Source organism: Taudactylus pleione, unplaced genomic scaffold (assembly GCF_031769625.1).
Source record: "Taudactylus pleione unplaced genomic scaffold, aTauple2 ptg000170l, whole genome shotgun sequence".
Classification (NCBI taxonomy): Eukaryota; Metazoa; Chordata; class Amphibia; order Anura; family Myobatrachidae; genus Taudactylus; species Taudactylus pleione.
The window spans coordinates 7,398,809-7,415,601 of record NW_028284572.1 but is presented as its reverse complement, the minus strand read 5'-3'; the positions used below and the strand labels follow the sequence as shown (position 1 = coordinate 7,415,601).

General features: G+C 42.3%; 1 protein-coding gene across 1 annotated transcript in view; it reads right to left on the bottom strand.

Moving 5' to 3' along the window:
- Positions 1–16,793, bottom strand: part of MAP9 (microtubule associated protein 9) — a 312,585-nt gene that overhangs the window by 250,693 nt on the left and 45,099 nt on the right. The window contains exon 6 of the mRNA XM_088475315.1: positions 15,286–15,394. Coding sequence (XP_088331441.1) covers positions 15,286–15,394 — 109 coding nt within the window. The remainder of the gene's footprint in view (positions 1–15,285; positions 15,395–16,793) is intronic.

The window sequence follows — 16,793 nt, the reverse complement described above, 5'->3', positions numbered from 1 at the left end:
CCCCTCAGATTCCCCCATTCCTCCCACACTGTGCTTCTTTGTATTATTTTGTTAATCAATCACTCTGCACTTCCCTCAGATTCCCCCATTCCTCCCACACTGCGTTTATTTGTATTGTTTTTTTAATGAGTCACTCTACACTTCCCTCAGATTCCCCCATTCCTCCCACACTGCGTTTATTTGTATTATTTTGTTAATGAGTCACTCTACCCTTCCCTCAGATTCCCCCATTCCTCCCACACTGCATTTCTTTTTATTATTAAGTTGAGCCGCTCTACCTTCCCCATCACTTGCCCCATTCCTCCCACACTGCGTTTCTCTGTATTATTTTGTTAATGAGTCACTCTACCCTTCACTTCAGATTCCCCATTCCTCCCACATTGCGTTTCTTTGTATTATTTTGTTAATGAGTCACTGCACCCTTCCCCTCAGATTTCCCCATTCCTCCCACACTGCGTTTCTTTGTATTATTTTGTTAATGAGTCACACTACCCTTCCCCTCAGATTCCCCATTCCTCCCACACTGCGTTTCTCTGCATTATTTTGTTAATGAGTCACTCTACCCTTCCCCTCAGATTCCCCCATTCCTCCCACACTGCATTTCTTTGCATTATTTTGTTAATGAGTCACACTACCCTTCACTTCAGATTCCCCATTCCTCCCGCATTGCATTTCTTTGCATTATTTTGTTAATGAGTCACTCTATCCTTCCCCTCAGATTCTCCATTCCACCCACACTGCGTTTCTCTGTATTATTTTGTTAATGAGTCACTCTACCCTTCCCTCAGATTCCCCCAACACTGCGATTCTCTGTATTATTGTGTTAATGAGGTGCTCTACCCTTCCCCTCAGATTCCCCCATTCCTCACACACTGCGTTTCTTTGTATTATTTTGATAATGAGTTACTCTACCCTTCCCCTCAGATTCCGCATTCCTCCCACACTGCGTTTCTTTGTATTATATTGTTAATGAGTCACTCTACCCTTCCCTCAGATTCCCCATTCCATCCACACTGCATTTCTTTGTATTATTTAGTTGAGCCGCTCTACCCTCCCCTTCACTTGTCCCATTCCTCCCACACTGCATTTCTTTGTATTATTTTGTTAATGAGTCACTCTACCCTTCCCCTCAGATTCCGCATTCCTCCCACACAGCGTTTCTCTGCATTATTTTGTTAATGAGTCACTCTACCCTTCCCCTCAGATTCCCCCATTCCTCCCACACTGCATTTCTTTGCATTATTTTGTTAATGCGTCACTCAACCCTTCCCCTCAGATTCCCCATTCCGCCCACATTGCGTTTCTTTGTAATATTTTGCTAATGTGTCACTCTACCCTTCCCCCCAGATTCTCCATTCCTCCCACACTGTGTTTATTTGTATTATTTTGGTAATGAGTCACTCTACCCTTCCCCTCAGATTCCCCATTCCACCCACACTGCGTCTATTTGTATTATTTTGTTAATGAGTCGCTCTACCCTTCCCCTCAGATTCCCCATTCCACCCACACTGCGTTTCTTTGTATTATTTTGTTAATGAGTCACTGCACCCTTCCCCTCAGATTTCCCCATTCCTCCCACACTGCGTTTCTTTGTATTATTTTGTTAATGAGTCACACTACCCTTCCCCTCAGATTCCCCATTCCTCCCACACTGCGTTTATTTGTATTATTTAACTGAGTCGCTCTACTCTCCCCATCACTTGCCCCATTCCTCCCACACTGCGTTTCTTTGTATTATTTTGTTAATGAGACACTCTACCCTTCCCCTCAGATTCCCCATTCCTCCCACACTGCGTTTATTTGTATTATTTTGTTAATGAGTCTCTGTACACTTCCCATCAGATTCCCCATTCCACCCACACTGTGTTTATTAGTATTATTTTGTTAATGAGTCACTCTACCCTTACCCTCACATTCCCCCATTCCTCCCACACTGCGTTTATTTCTATTATTTAGTTGATTAGCTCTACCCTTCCCCTCAGATTCCCCGTTCTACACACACTGCGTTTCCTTGTATTATTTTGTTAATGAGTCACTATACCCTTCCCCTCAGATTCCCCATTCCATCCACACTGAGTTTATTTGCATTATTTAGTTGAATCGCTCTACTCTCCCCATCACTTGCCCCATTCCTCCCACACTGCGTTTCTTTCTATTATTTTGTTAGTGAGTCACTCTATCTTTCCCCTCAGATTCCCCATTCCTCCCACACTGCATTTATTTGTATTATTTAGTTGAGTCACTCTACCCTCCCCATCACTTGTCCCATTCCTCCCACACTGCGTTTCTTTGTATTATTTTGTTAATGAGTCGCTCTACCCTTCCCCTCAGATTCCCCATTCTACCCACACTGCGTTTCTTTGTATTATTTTGTTAATGAGTCACTCTACCCTTCCCCTCAGATTCCCCATTCCACCCACACTGCGTTTATTTGTATTATTTTGTTAATGAGTCACTCTACCCTTCCCCTCAGATTCCCCATTCTACCCACACTGCGTTTCTTTGTATTATTTTGTTAATGAGTCACTCTACCCTTCCCCTCAGATTCCCCCATTCCTCCCACACTGCGTTTCTTTGTATTATTTTGTTAATGAGCCACTCTAACCTTCCCCTCAGATTCCCCATTCCACCCACACTGCGTTTATTTGTATTATTTTGTTAATGAGACGCTCTACCCTTCCCCTCAGATTCCCCATTACACCCACACAGCGTTTCTTTGTATTATTTTGTTAATGAGTCACTCTACCCTTCCTCTCAGATTCCCCCATTCCTCCCACACTGTGCTTCTTTGTATTATTTTGTTAATCAATCACTCTGCACTTCCCTCAGATTCCCCCATTCCTCCCACACTGCGTTTATTTGTATTGTTTTTTTAATGAGTCACTCTACACTTCCCTCAGATTCCCCCATTCCTCCCACACTGCGTTTATTTGTATTATTTGGTTAATGAGTCACTCTACCCTTCCCTCAGATTCCCCCATTCCACCCACACTGCATTTCTTTTTATTATTAAGTTGAGCCGCTCTAACTTCCCCATCACTTGCCCCATTCCTCCCACACTGCGTTTCTCTGTATTATTTTGTTAATGAGTCACTCTACCCTTCACTTCAGATTCCCCATTCCTCCCACATTGCGTTTCTTTGTATTATTTTGTTAATGAGTCACTGCACCCTTCCCCTCAGATTTCCCCATTCCTCCCACACTGCGTTTCTTTGTATTATTTTGTTAATGAGTCACACTACCCTTCCCCTCAGATTCCCCATTCCTCCCACACTGCGTTTATTTGGATTATTTTGTTAATGAGTCACTCTACCCTTCCCCTCAGATTCCCCATTCCACCCACACTGCGTATCAATGTATGATTTTGTTAATGAGTCACTCTACCCTTCCCCTCAGATTCCCATTCTTCCCACACTGCGTTTATTTGTATTATTTTGTTAATGAGTCACTCTACCCTTCCCCTCAGAATCCCCATTCCACCCACACTGCATTTATTTGTATTATTTTGTTAATGAGTCACTCTACCCTTCCCCACAGATTCCCCCATTCCTCCCACACTGCGTTTCTTTGTATTATTTTGCTAATGAGTCACTCTACCCTTCCCCTCAGATTCCGCATTCCTCCCACACTGCGTTTCTTAGTATTATTTTGTTAGTGAGTCACTCTACCCTTCCCCTCAGATTGCCCCATTCCTCCTACACTGCGTTTCTTTGTATTATTTTGTTAATGAGTCACTCCACCCTTCCCCTCAGATTCCCCATTCCTCCCACACTGCGTTTCTTTGTATTATTTTGTTAATGAGTCACTCTACCTTTCCCCTCAAATTCCCTATTCCTCCAACACTGCGTTTATTTGTATTATTTCGTTGAGTCGCTCTACCCTCCCCATCACTTGCCCCATTCCTCCCACACTGCGTTTCTTTGTATTATTTTGTTAGTGAGGTGCTCTACCCTTCCCCTCAGATTCCCCCATTCCTCCCACACTGCTTTTCTTTGTATTATATTGTTAATGAGTCACTCTACCCTTCCCCTCAGATTCCGCATTCCTCCCACACTGCGTTTCTCTGTATTATTTTGTTAATGAGTCACTCTACCCTTCCCTCAGATTCCCCATTCCACCCACACTGCATTTCTTTGTATTATTTAGTTGAGCCGCTCTACCTTCCCCATCACTTGCCCCATTCCTCCAACACTGCGTTTCTTTGTATTATTTTGTTAATGAGTCACTCTACCCTTCCCCTCAGATTCCGCATTCCTCCCACACTGCGTTTCTCTGTATTATTTTGTTAATGAGTCACTCTAGCCTTCCCCTCAGATTCTCCATTCCACCCACACTGCGTTTCTTTGTATTATTTTGTTAATGAGTCACTCTACCCTTCCCCTCAGATTCCCCCATTCCTCCCACACTGCGTTTCTTTGTATTATTTTGTTAATGAGTCACTCTACCCTTCCCCTCAGATTCCCCCATTCCTCCCACACTGCGTTTCTTTGTATTATTTTGTTAATGAGTCACTCTACCTTTCCCCTCAGATTCCCCCATTCCTCCCACACTGCGATTTGTTGTATTATTTTGTTAATGTTTCACTCTACCCTTCCCCTCAGATTCCGCATTCCTCCCACACTGCGTTTCTTTGTATTATTTTGTTAATGAGTCACTCTACCCTACCCTGACTCCCCATTCCACCCACACTGCATTTCCTTGTATTATTTAGTTGAGCCGCTCTACCTTCCCCTTCACTTGCCCCATTCCTCCAACACTGCGTTTCTTTGTATTATTTTGTTAATGAGTCACTCTACCCTTCCCCTCAGATTCCGCATTCCTCCCAAACTGCGTTTCTCTGTATTATTTTGTTAATGAGTCACTCTACACTTCCCCTCAAATTCCGCATTCCTCCGACACTGCGTTTCTCTGTATTATTTTGTTAATGAGTCACTCTACCCTTCCCCTCAGATTCCCCATTCCACCCACACTGCGTTTCAATGTATGATTTTGTTAATGAGTCACTATACACTTCCCCTCAGATTCCCCATTCCTCCCACACTGTGTTTATTTGTATTATTTTGTTAATGAGCCACTCTAACCTTCCCCTCAGATTCCCCATTCCACCCACACTGCGTTTATTTGTATTATTTTGTTAATGAGACGCTCTACCCTTCCCATCAGATTCCCCATTACACCCACACAGCGTTTCTTTATATTATTTTGTTAATGAGTCACTCTACCCTTCCCCTCAGATTCCCCCATTCCTCCCACACTGTGCTTCTTTGTATTATTTTGTTAATCAATCACTCTGCACTTCCCTCAGATTCCCCCATTCCTCCCACACTGCGTTTATTTGTATTGTTTTTTTAATGAGTCACTCTACACTTCCCTCAGATTCCCCCATTCCTCCCACACTGCGTTTATTTGTATTATTTTGTTAATGAGTCACTCTACCCTTCCCTCAGATTCCCCCATTCCACCCACACTGCATTTCTTTTTATTATTAAGTTGAGCCGCTCTAACTTCCCCATCACTTGCCCCATTCCTCCCACACTGCGTTTCTCTGTATTATTTTGTTAATGAGTCACTCTACCCTTCACTTCAGATTCCCCATTCCTCCCACATTGCGTTTCTTTGTATTATTTTGTTAATGAGTCACTGCACCCTTCCCCTCAGATTTCCCCATTCCTCCCACACTGCGTTTCTTTGTATTATTTTGTTAATGAGTCACACTACCCTTCCCCTCAGATTCCCCATTCCTCCCACACTGCGTTTATTTGGATTATTTTGTTAATGAGTCACTCTACCCTTCCCCTCAGATTCCCCATTCCACCCACACTGCGTATCAATGTATGATTTTGTTAATGAGTCACTCTACCCTTCCCCTCAGATTCCCCCATTCCTCCCACACAGCGATTCTTTGTATTATTTTGTTAATGAGTCACTCTACCCTTCCCCTCAGATTCCCCATTCCAACCACACTGCGTTTATTTGGATTATTTTGTTAATGAGTCACTCTACCCTTCCCCTCAGATTTCCCCATTCCTCCCACACTGCGTTTCTTTGTATTATTTTGTTAATGAGTCACAATACCCTTCCCCTCAGATTCCAAATTCCTCCCACACTGCGTTTATTTGTATTATTTAGTTGAGTCGCTCTACTCTCCCCATCACTTGCCCCATTCCTCCCACACTGCGTTTCTCTGCATTATTTTGTTAAAGTCACTATACCCTTCCCCTCAGATTCCCCCATTCCTCCCATACTGCGTTTCTTTGTATTATTTTGTTAATGAGTCACTCTATTCTTCCCCTCAGATTCTCCATTCCACCCACACTGCGTTTCTCTGTATTATTTTGTTAATGAGTCACTCTACCCTTCCCCTCAGATTCTCCAATCCACCCACACTGCATTTCTCTGTATTATTTTGTTAATGAGGTGCTCTACCCTTCCCCTCAGATTCCCCCCACACTGCGTTTCTCTCTATTATTGTGTTAATGAGGTGCTCTACCCTTCCCCTCAGATTCAAGCATTCCTCCCACACTGCGTTTCTTTGTATTATTTTGTGAATGATTCACTCTACCCTTCCCCTCAGATTCCGCATTCCTCCCACACTGCGTTTCTTTGTATTATTTTGTTAATGAGTCACTCTACCCTTCCCTCAGATTCCCCATTCCACCCACACTGCATTTCTTTGTATTATTTAGTTGAGCCGCTCTACCTTCCCCATCACTTGCCCCATTCCTCCAACACTGCGTTTCTTTGTATTATTTTGTTAATGAGTCACTCTACCCTTCCCCTCAGATTCCGCATTCCTCCCACACTGCGTTTCTCTGTATTATTTTGTTAATGAGTCACTCTACCCTTCCCCTCAGATTCTCCATTCCACCCACACTGCGTTTCTTTGTATTATTTTGTTAATGAGTCACTCTACCCTTCCCCTCAGATTCCCCCATTCCTCCCACACTGCGTTTCTTTGTATTATTTTGTTAATGAGTCACTCTACCCTTCCCCTCAGATTCCCCCATTCCTCCCACACTGCGTTTCTTTGTATTATTTTGTTAATGAGTCACTCTACCCTTCCCCTCAGATTCCCGTATTCCTCCCACACTGCGATTTGTTGTATTATTTTGTTAATGTTTCACTCTACCCTTCACCTCAGATTCCGCATTCCTCCCACACTGCGTTTCTTTGTATTATTTTGTTAATGAGTCACTCTACCCTACCCTGACTCCCCATTCCACCCACACTGCATTTCCTTGTATTATTTAGTTGAGCCGCTCTACCTTCCCCTTCACTTGCCCCATTCCTCCAACACTGCGTTTCTTTGTATTATTTTGTTAATGAGTCACTCTACCCTTCCCCTCAGATTCCGCATTCCTCCCACACTGCGTTTCTCTGTATTATTTTGTTAATGAGTCACTCTACACTTCCCCTCAAATTCCGCATTCCTCCGACACTGCGTTTCTCTGTATTATTTTGTTAATGAGTCACTCTACCCTTCCCCTCAGATTCCCCATTCCACCCACACTGCGTTTCAATGTATGATTTTGTTAATGAGTCACTATACCCTTCCCCTCAGATTCCCCATTCCTCCCACACTGTGTTTATTTGTATTATTTTGTTAATGAGCCACTCTAACCTTCCCCTCAGATTCCCCATTCCACCCACACTGCGTTTATTTGTATTATTTTGTTAATGAGACGCTCTACCCTTCCCCTCAGATTCCCCATTACACCCACACAGCGTTTCTTTGTATTATTTTGTTAATGAGTCACTCTACCCTTCCCCTCAGATTCCCCCATTCCTCCCACACTGTGCTTCTTTGTATTATTTTGTTAATCAATCACTCTGCACTTCCCTCAGATTCCCCCATTCCTCCCACACTGCGTTTATTTGTATTGTTTTTTTAATGAGTCACTCTACACTTCCCTCAGATTCCCCCATTCCTCCCACACTGCGTTTATTTGTATTATTTTGTTAATGAGTCACTCTACCCTTCCCTCAGATTCCCCCATTCCTCCCACACTGCATTTCTTTTTATTATTAAGTTGAGCCGCTCTACCTTCCCCATCACTTGCCCCATTCCTCCCACACTGCGTTTCTCTGTATTATTTTGTTAATGAGTCACTCTACCCTTCACTTCAGATTCCCCATTCCTCCCACATTGCGTTTCTTTGTATTATTTTGTTAATGAGTCACTGCACCCTTCCCCTCAGATTTCCCCATTCCTCCCACACTGCGTTTCTTTGTATTATTTTGTTAATGAGTCACACTACCCTTCCCCTCAGATTCCCCATTCCTCCCACACTGCGTTTCTCTGCATTATTTTGTTAATGAGTCACTCTACCCTTCCCCTCAGATTCCCCCATTCCTCCCACACTGCATTTCTTTGCATTATTTTGTTAATGAGTCACACTACCCTTCACTTCAGATTCCCCATTCCTCCCGCATTGCATTTCTTTGCATTATTTTGTTAATGAGTCACTCTATCCTTCCCCTCAGATTCTCCATTCCACCCACACTGCGTTTCTCTGTATTATTTTGTTAATGAGTCACTCTACCCTTCCCTCAGATTCCCCCAACACTGCGATTCTCTGTATTATTGTGTTAATGAGGTGCTCTACCCTTCCCCTCAGATTCCCCCATTCCTCACACACTGCGTTTCTTTGTATTATTTTGATAATGAGTTACTCTACCCTTCCCCTCAGATTCCGCATTCCTCCCACACTGCGTTTCTTTGTATTATATTGTTAATGAGTCACTCTACCCTTCCCTCAGATTCCCCATTCCATCCACACTGCATTTCTTTGTATTATTTAGTTGAGCCGCTCTACCCTCCCCTTCACTTGTCCCATTCCTCCCACACTGCATTTCTTTGTATTATTTTGTTAATGAGTCACTCTACCCTTCCCCTCAGATTCCGCATTCCTCCCACACAGCGTTTCTCTGCATTATTTTGTTAATGAGTCACTCTACCCTTCCCCTCAGATTCCCCCATTCCTCCCACACTGCATTTCTTTGCATTATTTTGTTAATGCGTCACTCAACCCTTCCCCTCAGATTCCCCATTCCGCCCACATTGCGTTTCTTTGTAATATTTTGCTAATGTGTCACTCTACCCTTCCCCCCAGATTCTCCATTCCTCCCACACTGTGTTTATTTGTATTATTTTGGTAATGAGTCACTCTACCCTTCCCCTCAGATTCCCCATTCCACCCACACTGCGTCTATTTGTATTATTTTGTTAATGAGTCGCTCTACCCTTCCCCTCAGATTCCCCATTCCACCCACACTGCGTTTCTTTGTATTATTTTGTTAATGAGTCACTGCACCCTTCCCCTCAGATTTCCCCATTCCTCCCACACTGCGTTTCTTTGTATTATTTTGTTAATGAGTCACACTACCCTTCCCCTCAGATTCCCCATTCCTCCCACACTGCGTTTATTTGTATTATTTAACTGAGTCGCTCTACTCTCCCCATCACTTGCCCCATTCCTCCCACACTGCGTTTCTTTGTATTATTTTGTTAATGAGACACTCTACCCTTCCCCTCAGATTCCCCATTCCTCCCACACTGCGTTTATTTGTATTATTTTGTTAATGAGTCTCTGTACACTTCCCATCAGATTCCCCATTCCACCCACACTGTGTTTATTAGTATTATTTTGTTAATGAGTCACTCTACCCTTACCCTCACATTCCCCCATTCCTCCCACACTGCGTTTATTTCTATTATTTAGTTGATTCGCTCTACCCTTCCCCTCAGATTCCCCGTTCTACACACACTGCGTTTCCTTGTATTATTTTGTTAATGAGTCACTATACCCTTCCCCTCAGATTCCCCATTCCATCCACACTGAGTTTATTTGCATTATTTAGTTGAATCGCTCTACTCTCCCCATCACTTGCCCCATTCCTCCCACACTGCGTTTCTTTCTATTATTTTGTTAGTGAGTCACTCTATCTTTCCCCTCAGATTCCCCATTCCTCCCACACTGCATTTATTTGTATTATTTAGTTGAGTCACTCTACCCTCCCCATCACTTGTCCCATTCCTCCCACACTGCGTTTCTTTGTATTATTTTGTTAATGAGTCGCTCTACCCTTCCCCTCAGATTCCCCATTCTACCCACACTGCGTTTCTTTGTATTATTTTGTTAATGAGTCACTCTACCCTTCCCCTCAGATTCCCCATTCCACCCACACTGCGTTTATTTGTATTATTTTGTTAATGAGTCACTCTACCCTTCCCCTCAGATTCCCCATTCTACCCACACTGCGTTTCTTTGTATTATTTTGTTAATGAGTCACTCTACCCTTCCCCTCAGATTCCCCATTCCACCCACACTGCGTTTATTTGTATTATTTTGTTAATGAGTCACTCTACTCTTCCCTCAGATTCCCCCATTCCTCCCACACTGCGTTTATTTGTATTATTTTGTTAATGAGTCACTCTACACTTCCCTCAGATTCCCCCATTCCTCCCACACTGCGTTTATTTGTATTATTTTGTTAATGAGCAACTCTACCCTTCCCTCAGATTCCCCATTCCACCTAAACTGCATTTCTTTGTATTATTTAGTTGAGCCGCTTTACCCTCCCCATCACTTGCCCCATTCCTCCCACACTGCTTTTCTTTGTATTATATTGTTAATGAGTCACTCTACCCTTCCCCTCAGATTCCGCATTCCTCCCACACTGCGTTTCTCTGTATTATTTTGTTAATGAGTCACTCTACCCTTCCCCTCAGATTCTCCATTCCACCCACACTGCATTTCTTTGTATTATTTTGTTAATGAGTCACTCTACCCTTACCCTCAGATTCCCCCATTCCTCCCACACTGCGTTTCTTTGTATTATTTTTTTAATGAGTCACTCTACCCTTCCCCTCAGATTCCCCCATTCCTCCCATACTGCATTTCTTTGTATTATTTTGTTAATGAGTCACTCTACCCTTCCCCTCAGATTCCCATTCTTCCCACACTGCGTTTATTTGTATTATTTTGTTAATGAGTCACTCTACCCTTCCCCTCAGAATCCCCATTCCACCCACACTGCATTTATTTGTATTATTTTGTTAATGAGTCACTCTACCCTTCCCCACAGATTCCCCCATTCCTCCCACACTGCGTTTCTTTGTATTATTTTGCTAATGAGTCACTCTACCCTTCCCCTCAGATTCCGCATTCCTCCCACACTGCGTTTCTTAGTATTATATTGTTAGTGAGTCACTCTACCCTTCCCCTCAGATTGCCCCATTCCTCCTACACTGCGTTTCTTTGTATTATTTTGTTAATGAGTCACTCCACCCTTCCCCTCAGATTCCCCATTCCTCCCACACTGCGTTTCTTTGTATTATTTTGTTAATGAGTCACTCTACCTTTCCCCTCAAATTCCCTATTCCTCCAACACTGCGTTTATTTGTATTATTTTGTTGAGTCGCTCTACCCTCCCCATCACTTGCCCCATTCCTCCCACACTGCGTTTCTTTCTATTAGTTTGTTAATGAGTCACTCTACCCTTCCCCTCAGATTCCCCATTCTACCCACACTGTGTTTCTTTGTATTAATTTGTTAATGAGTTATTCTACCCTTCCCCTCAGATTCCCCATTCCTCCTACACTGCGTTTATTTGTATTATTTTGTTAATGAGTCACTATACACTTCCCTCAGATTCCCAATTCCACCCACACTGCGTTTCTTTGTATTATTGTGTTAATGAGTCACTCTACACTTCCCTCAGATTCCGCATTCCTCCCACACTGCGTTTATTTGTATTATTTTGTTAATGAGTAACTCTACCCTTCCCACAGATTCCCCAATCCACCCACACTGCATTTCTTTGTATTATTTAGTTGAGCCGCTCTACCCTCCCCATCACTTGCCCCATTCCTCCCACACTGCTTTTCTTTGTATTATATTGTTAATGAGTCACTCTACCCTTCCCCCCAGATTCCGCATTCCTCCCACACTGCGTTTCTCTGTATTATTTTGTTAATGAGTCACTCTACCCTTCCCCTCAGATTCCCCATTCCACCCACACTGCGTTTCTTTGTATTATTTTGTTAATGAGTCACTCTACCCTTCCCCTCAGATTTCCCCATTCCTCCCACACTGCCTTTCTTTATATTATTTTGTTAATGAGTCACTCTACCCTTCCTCTCAGATTCCCCATTCCTCCCACACTGAGTTTCTTTGTATTATTTAGTTGAGTCGCTCTACTCTCCCCATCACTTGCCCCATTCCTCCCACACTGCGTTTCTTTGTATTATTTTGTTAGTGAGGTGCTCTACCCTTCCCCTCAGATTTCCCCATTCCTCCCACACTGAGTTTACTTGGATTATTTAGTTGAGTTACTCTACTCTCCCCAACACTTGCCCCATTCCTCCCACACTGCGTTTCTTTGTATTATTTTGTTAGTGAGGTGCTCTACCCTTCCCCCTCACTTCTCCCATTTCCTGTACCCTAACTCTGCATATATTATTTTGTTTATAGTTTTCCTATCTTCTATATACATCAGCCTGTAAAGGGCCTACAGTATTTATTAATATTTGCATATCCTAAATTCAAGATTGTAGCAATAACCATTGTCCTTGTATGTACTAGAACTACTGGAATGATAAACAATCCTACTCCCTTAGTTTGCAAAATCTTAGCCTTGTGACATATAAACTTGCCTGATGCAGGGTAGGAACATGAGGTTAAATAGTACATATTCAGGAAGGTCCTGCTTCCAACAAAGAGAGACTCTATCCATCAGTTAACCATTGAATTATTGGAAAGTACTGACCCCCTGACTTATAGGAGACTGATCTGTGAGCCTAAAACCTGATGTTTGCAATTATGTAATTTATGACCCTATGCCTGTGTATATATTGTACTGCTCTGACCCAATGGACACTGAAGTATCCCAGAGATGGTCCTGTGCTAGACTAGCCACACATATTAGTCTTTGTGATATTTTGTTCTGTTTGTTTTTCTTTTTTTCTTGCATCTGATTATTCTTGCAAAATCTGTTTGCTTTGAGTGTGCGATCCCCTTGCAGCTTAATAAATAGTATCTGTGGTTTGAAATCATAGCGATCGAATCGGACAATCACTTATTTGCCTTTAATAAGTGAGGGCTCATGGAAATGGACTGCGTGCAGCTTTGCAATTCCGTACTAAGCTGAATCACCCACATAGTCCAGACTTCGACGGAGTTGATGAAGACATTTGCACAGGTGCGAGCACACTCTATGACCAATGCTGCTCGCAACCGCCATATGAACAGGCAGGAATAGGGGAGGTTTGGTCAATGAGGATGAGACCACACCTGTAAGCTACAGTACTACCAGTACAGGTAATTAGTAAGTCTGATAAGGAGCCAAATGTGGAAATTACTCCAGAACCCTCTCACGGTTGTATTTGCAATGTGTAGCCCATCGGCTACAGCAGCACAACCCCCTCTTCAGCTGCGGGGTCCAAGTTTCAGAATGCTTAGAATGTAAGCTCTCACGAGCAGGGTCCTCTTCCCTCACATGCTCCTCCTTCTCTTATTCTCACTATCATTTAGTCCTAACTCCCCACAACGGCACCTAACACTTAGTTGCCGTCGCCTTGCTGCTTATTTAAGTGTTATGATTGCTAATGCTGCAATGTTTATAATCCATTATCCTGCATTGTTTTGTACTGTTATTAACTTTTTTTCTTGTGTGCTCATTTGTTTAGGAGCTTTGTAAGGCTCTGCGGAACCCTTGTGGTGCCATATAAATAAAATAATAATAATAATAATAATAATAATATGTGTGTGCAGTATTTGCCCTGCATTCAAAATGTGTGTCCAGGAAAAATTTGCACATAATTCTAAATGAGACCCAGAGTATGTAGAAAAAAATAAATAAATATAGGCATCAACACGCTTCAGTGTGGACTGAAAAAAAGCTGTGCCAAATGGTGTCATCTGTTTTATTGTATTGGAAAATCACCCTGAAGGTAGAGGTAAAAATTACCCTGGAAAAAACAAAACCTCTTTTAATTCTTCCACGAAGGAGAGGCAAGATATAGAGCTGCTTTGGATATTTAATATACACTAGGGCCATTTTCAATAAACAGATTTTTCAATGGGCTGTAATCAACAAAATGACTCAGAGTGAGGAATATTAAATAATCAATTGAATTGCAAGTACTAAATGTGCATGGTAAAAAGATTACACATATAGAAATAATATAACCTAGAATATTATTCCCAGGATCTGCAAACCTAAGTAAAGAAAAAGTAATGTAATGGTTTAATTCTAGTTAAAATAATTTTCCAATAGACCAATTTATGAAATACCTACCTTTTAATACCATTGAATCCTTTGTGCTTCTTGTGTTGTTTTCAGAATTGTGTGCTAATTGGAATACACACATGTAGTCTGTGCAACTGAGGTCTGAGCAGAACATTGAGCTGCGCAAATGGGATAAGATTATGGTGGATGTGGGGAGAAGACAGAGCGGTGTGGATAGGGCAGACAGAAAGGCGTGGAGAGGCAGTACAGATGGGGGCGAGCCAAAGTGATGCAGATTGTTGGAAAACAATAGTGGACATGGGGGAACAGAGCAACATGAATAGGGGGTACAGAGTGGCATGGATGCGGGAAGACAGAGCAGTACAGATGGGTAAAGACAGATTGGTGTGGATGAGGAATACAGACTAGTACAATGGGAGAACACACAACAGTAGGGATTGAGGAAGACAGATTGGTGTGGATGTGTTGGAAGACAGAGTGGTGCGGGTGGGAGGGGAAAGGCAGAGAGGCACGGTTGGGGGGTCAGAGTGGTGAAGATGGAGGAAGTGGCAGAGATGAGGGGAAGACAGAAAACTTCATCGCATGCTATGAGTACTCAAGCTGCATAAAGCATCGCAGTGGATAATTTATGCACGCCCCTGTCTTGAAAACAAGACCAACATGAAAGTTCTACCACAATTAGAAGCAAAGTTATGATTCGTTTTAGTTGACCTTGCAAGCATAAATTTTACATTTTTTGTCATGTTTGCAATCCTGTAGCATGAACACCATGTATCACCGTGGGCTAAAATTTTACATATGAAAGTTACTTTATACCGTCTATCATCCTATCAAATTTGATGAAAATCTGAGACGGTCGGGTTGGAAGATGTGATGTACTAAATGTGCATGGTAAAAAGATTACACATATAGAAATAATATAACCTAGAATATTATTCCCAGGATCTGCAAACCTAACTAAAGAAAAAGTAATGTAATGGTTTAATTCTAGTTAAAATTATTTTCCAATAGACCAATTTATGAAATACCTACCTTTTAATACCATTGAATCCTTTGTGCTTCTTGTGTTGTTTTCATCACCTGTTATCGAAAGAGACTTGAATTTTGAAGGTAGAGCGAGCAGGCTTGTCACCCCAGAACCCTATTAATCCACAGAAAAAAATACTTGTTATTCATACAAATCACAGTACTAATGAAACCAAGAGATGATCGGCAGATGGATGGTGGTCACTGGTCATTCTTTTTTTGAATGGCTCAGTATAAGATAATGTTTCAGAACTGCAACTAATGAATGAATCAATGTACCATTAATCTATTACCATATGCAGGTAATAGACAAAAATGGTAATACAAACATAAAATCTCTTATTAGGGCAATGGCACCATGGGCCTGATTCCAATAGCTATCTCTTACGGATTGCAGTTGCTAAAACATGCCAACGCCCTCCAAAGCTTATCCGAGCATAGGGATGCCCACTGCTCCTTTGTAAACATTCCAACATCGTTGCAACATCGGTCGCACCATCGACATTTGTGGTAGCCTAGGGCCTACTCTAGCTACTCTCGACAAATCCAACTAAACATTGCCTCTGAAGCTGTGAATTTACGTTTGACATTCCCATAACACGTCTATTAAATGGATCCATTTTGCGATCACTCTAGGTCACTTCCCAGTCTCTACCTTGATACGCCCAGGGGTCACAAAACTCTTCTCATGTTTTAGTGAGTATGCAACTGCGAAAGGCATAGGACACTTGTGTTTGAGTAAATGATTCGTAGACTTTTCGCGCATGTGCAGTAGTAAAACATCGCTCAACTACGCAAACATCGGCACTGCGTCCATCTCAGAACCAAGCCTTAAGTTCACAACTGCAGAAACACAGAAACACAGCCACCGAAACAGGCACTGATTTGTCTGCCACCTCTGAGATCGGGGCTCCTCCCTATACTTACAATGGAACTTTGCACTCAGAGTAACAAACATCTTAAAATACATAAAAGTAATCTACAGTATATCGTCAAGGCAGCTTCAATGTTCCCTCACTCTCATGGTTAATTTAGGATATAATTGAAGCGAAACAGACAGTATTTTGGAAGACAAAGTGAAATGTTTAAATAAATATTCCTTCGTTTTCAACCTACACAGTTGCAGACCCAAAAAAGTAGCAGGACTTCTCTTATGGGAGTGATCCTGTGAAATACTGTAGGAAGGCACCTTGAAATATGCTCGGTTGACAAATAGATGTACTAACACACATAAAGAATAGTAGGTCTTCTGATTTTCCATCTCTTAATTTATTTATCATCAATGTAACCTTGACGAAATTGCAATAGCATTGAAACAATGGTTTCTACCTTACATATCTGAGTCTGTGCTTATTCTCAGAGTGCTCCGCATCTGTCTGTGACTTATCAGTACGGAGGGCAATAGGGAGAAGTATTGTTATGTGTGTAGCTGAGTGCCAGTTCAGTATTCCTTGATTACAATCATAACATGAAGGCAGCGCTTAGCCAGGGAGGACAGCTGACCTAGAAGCACT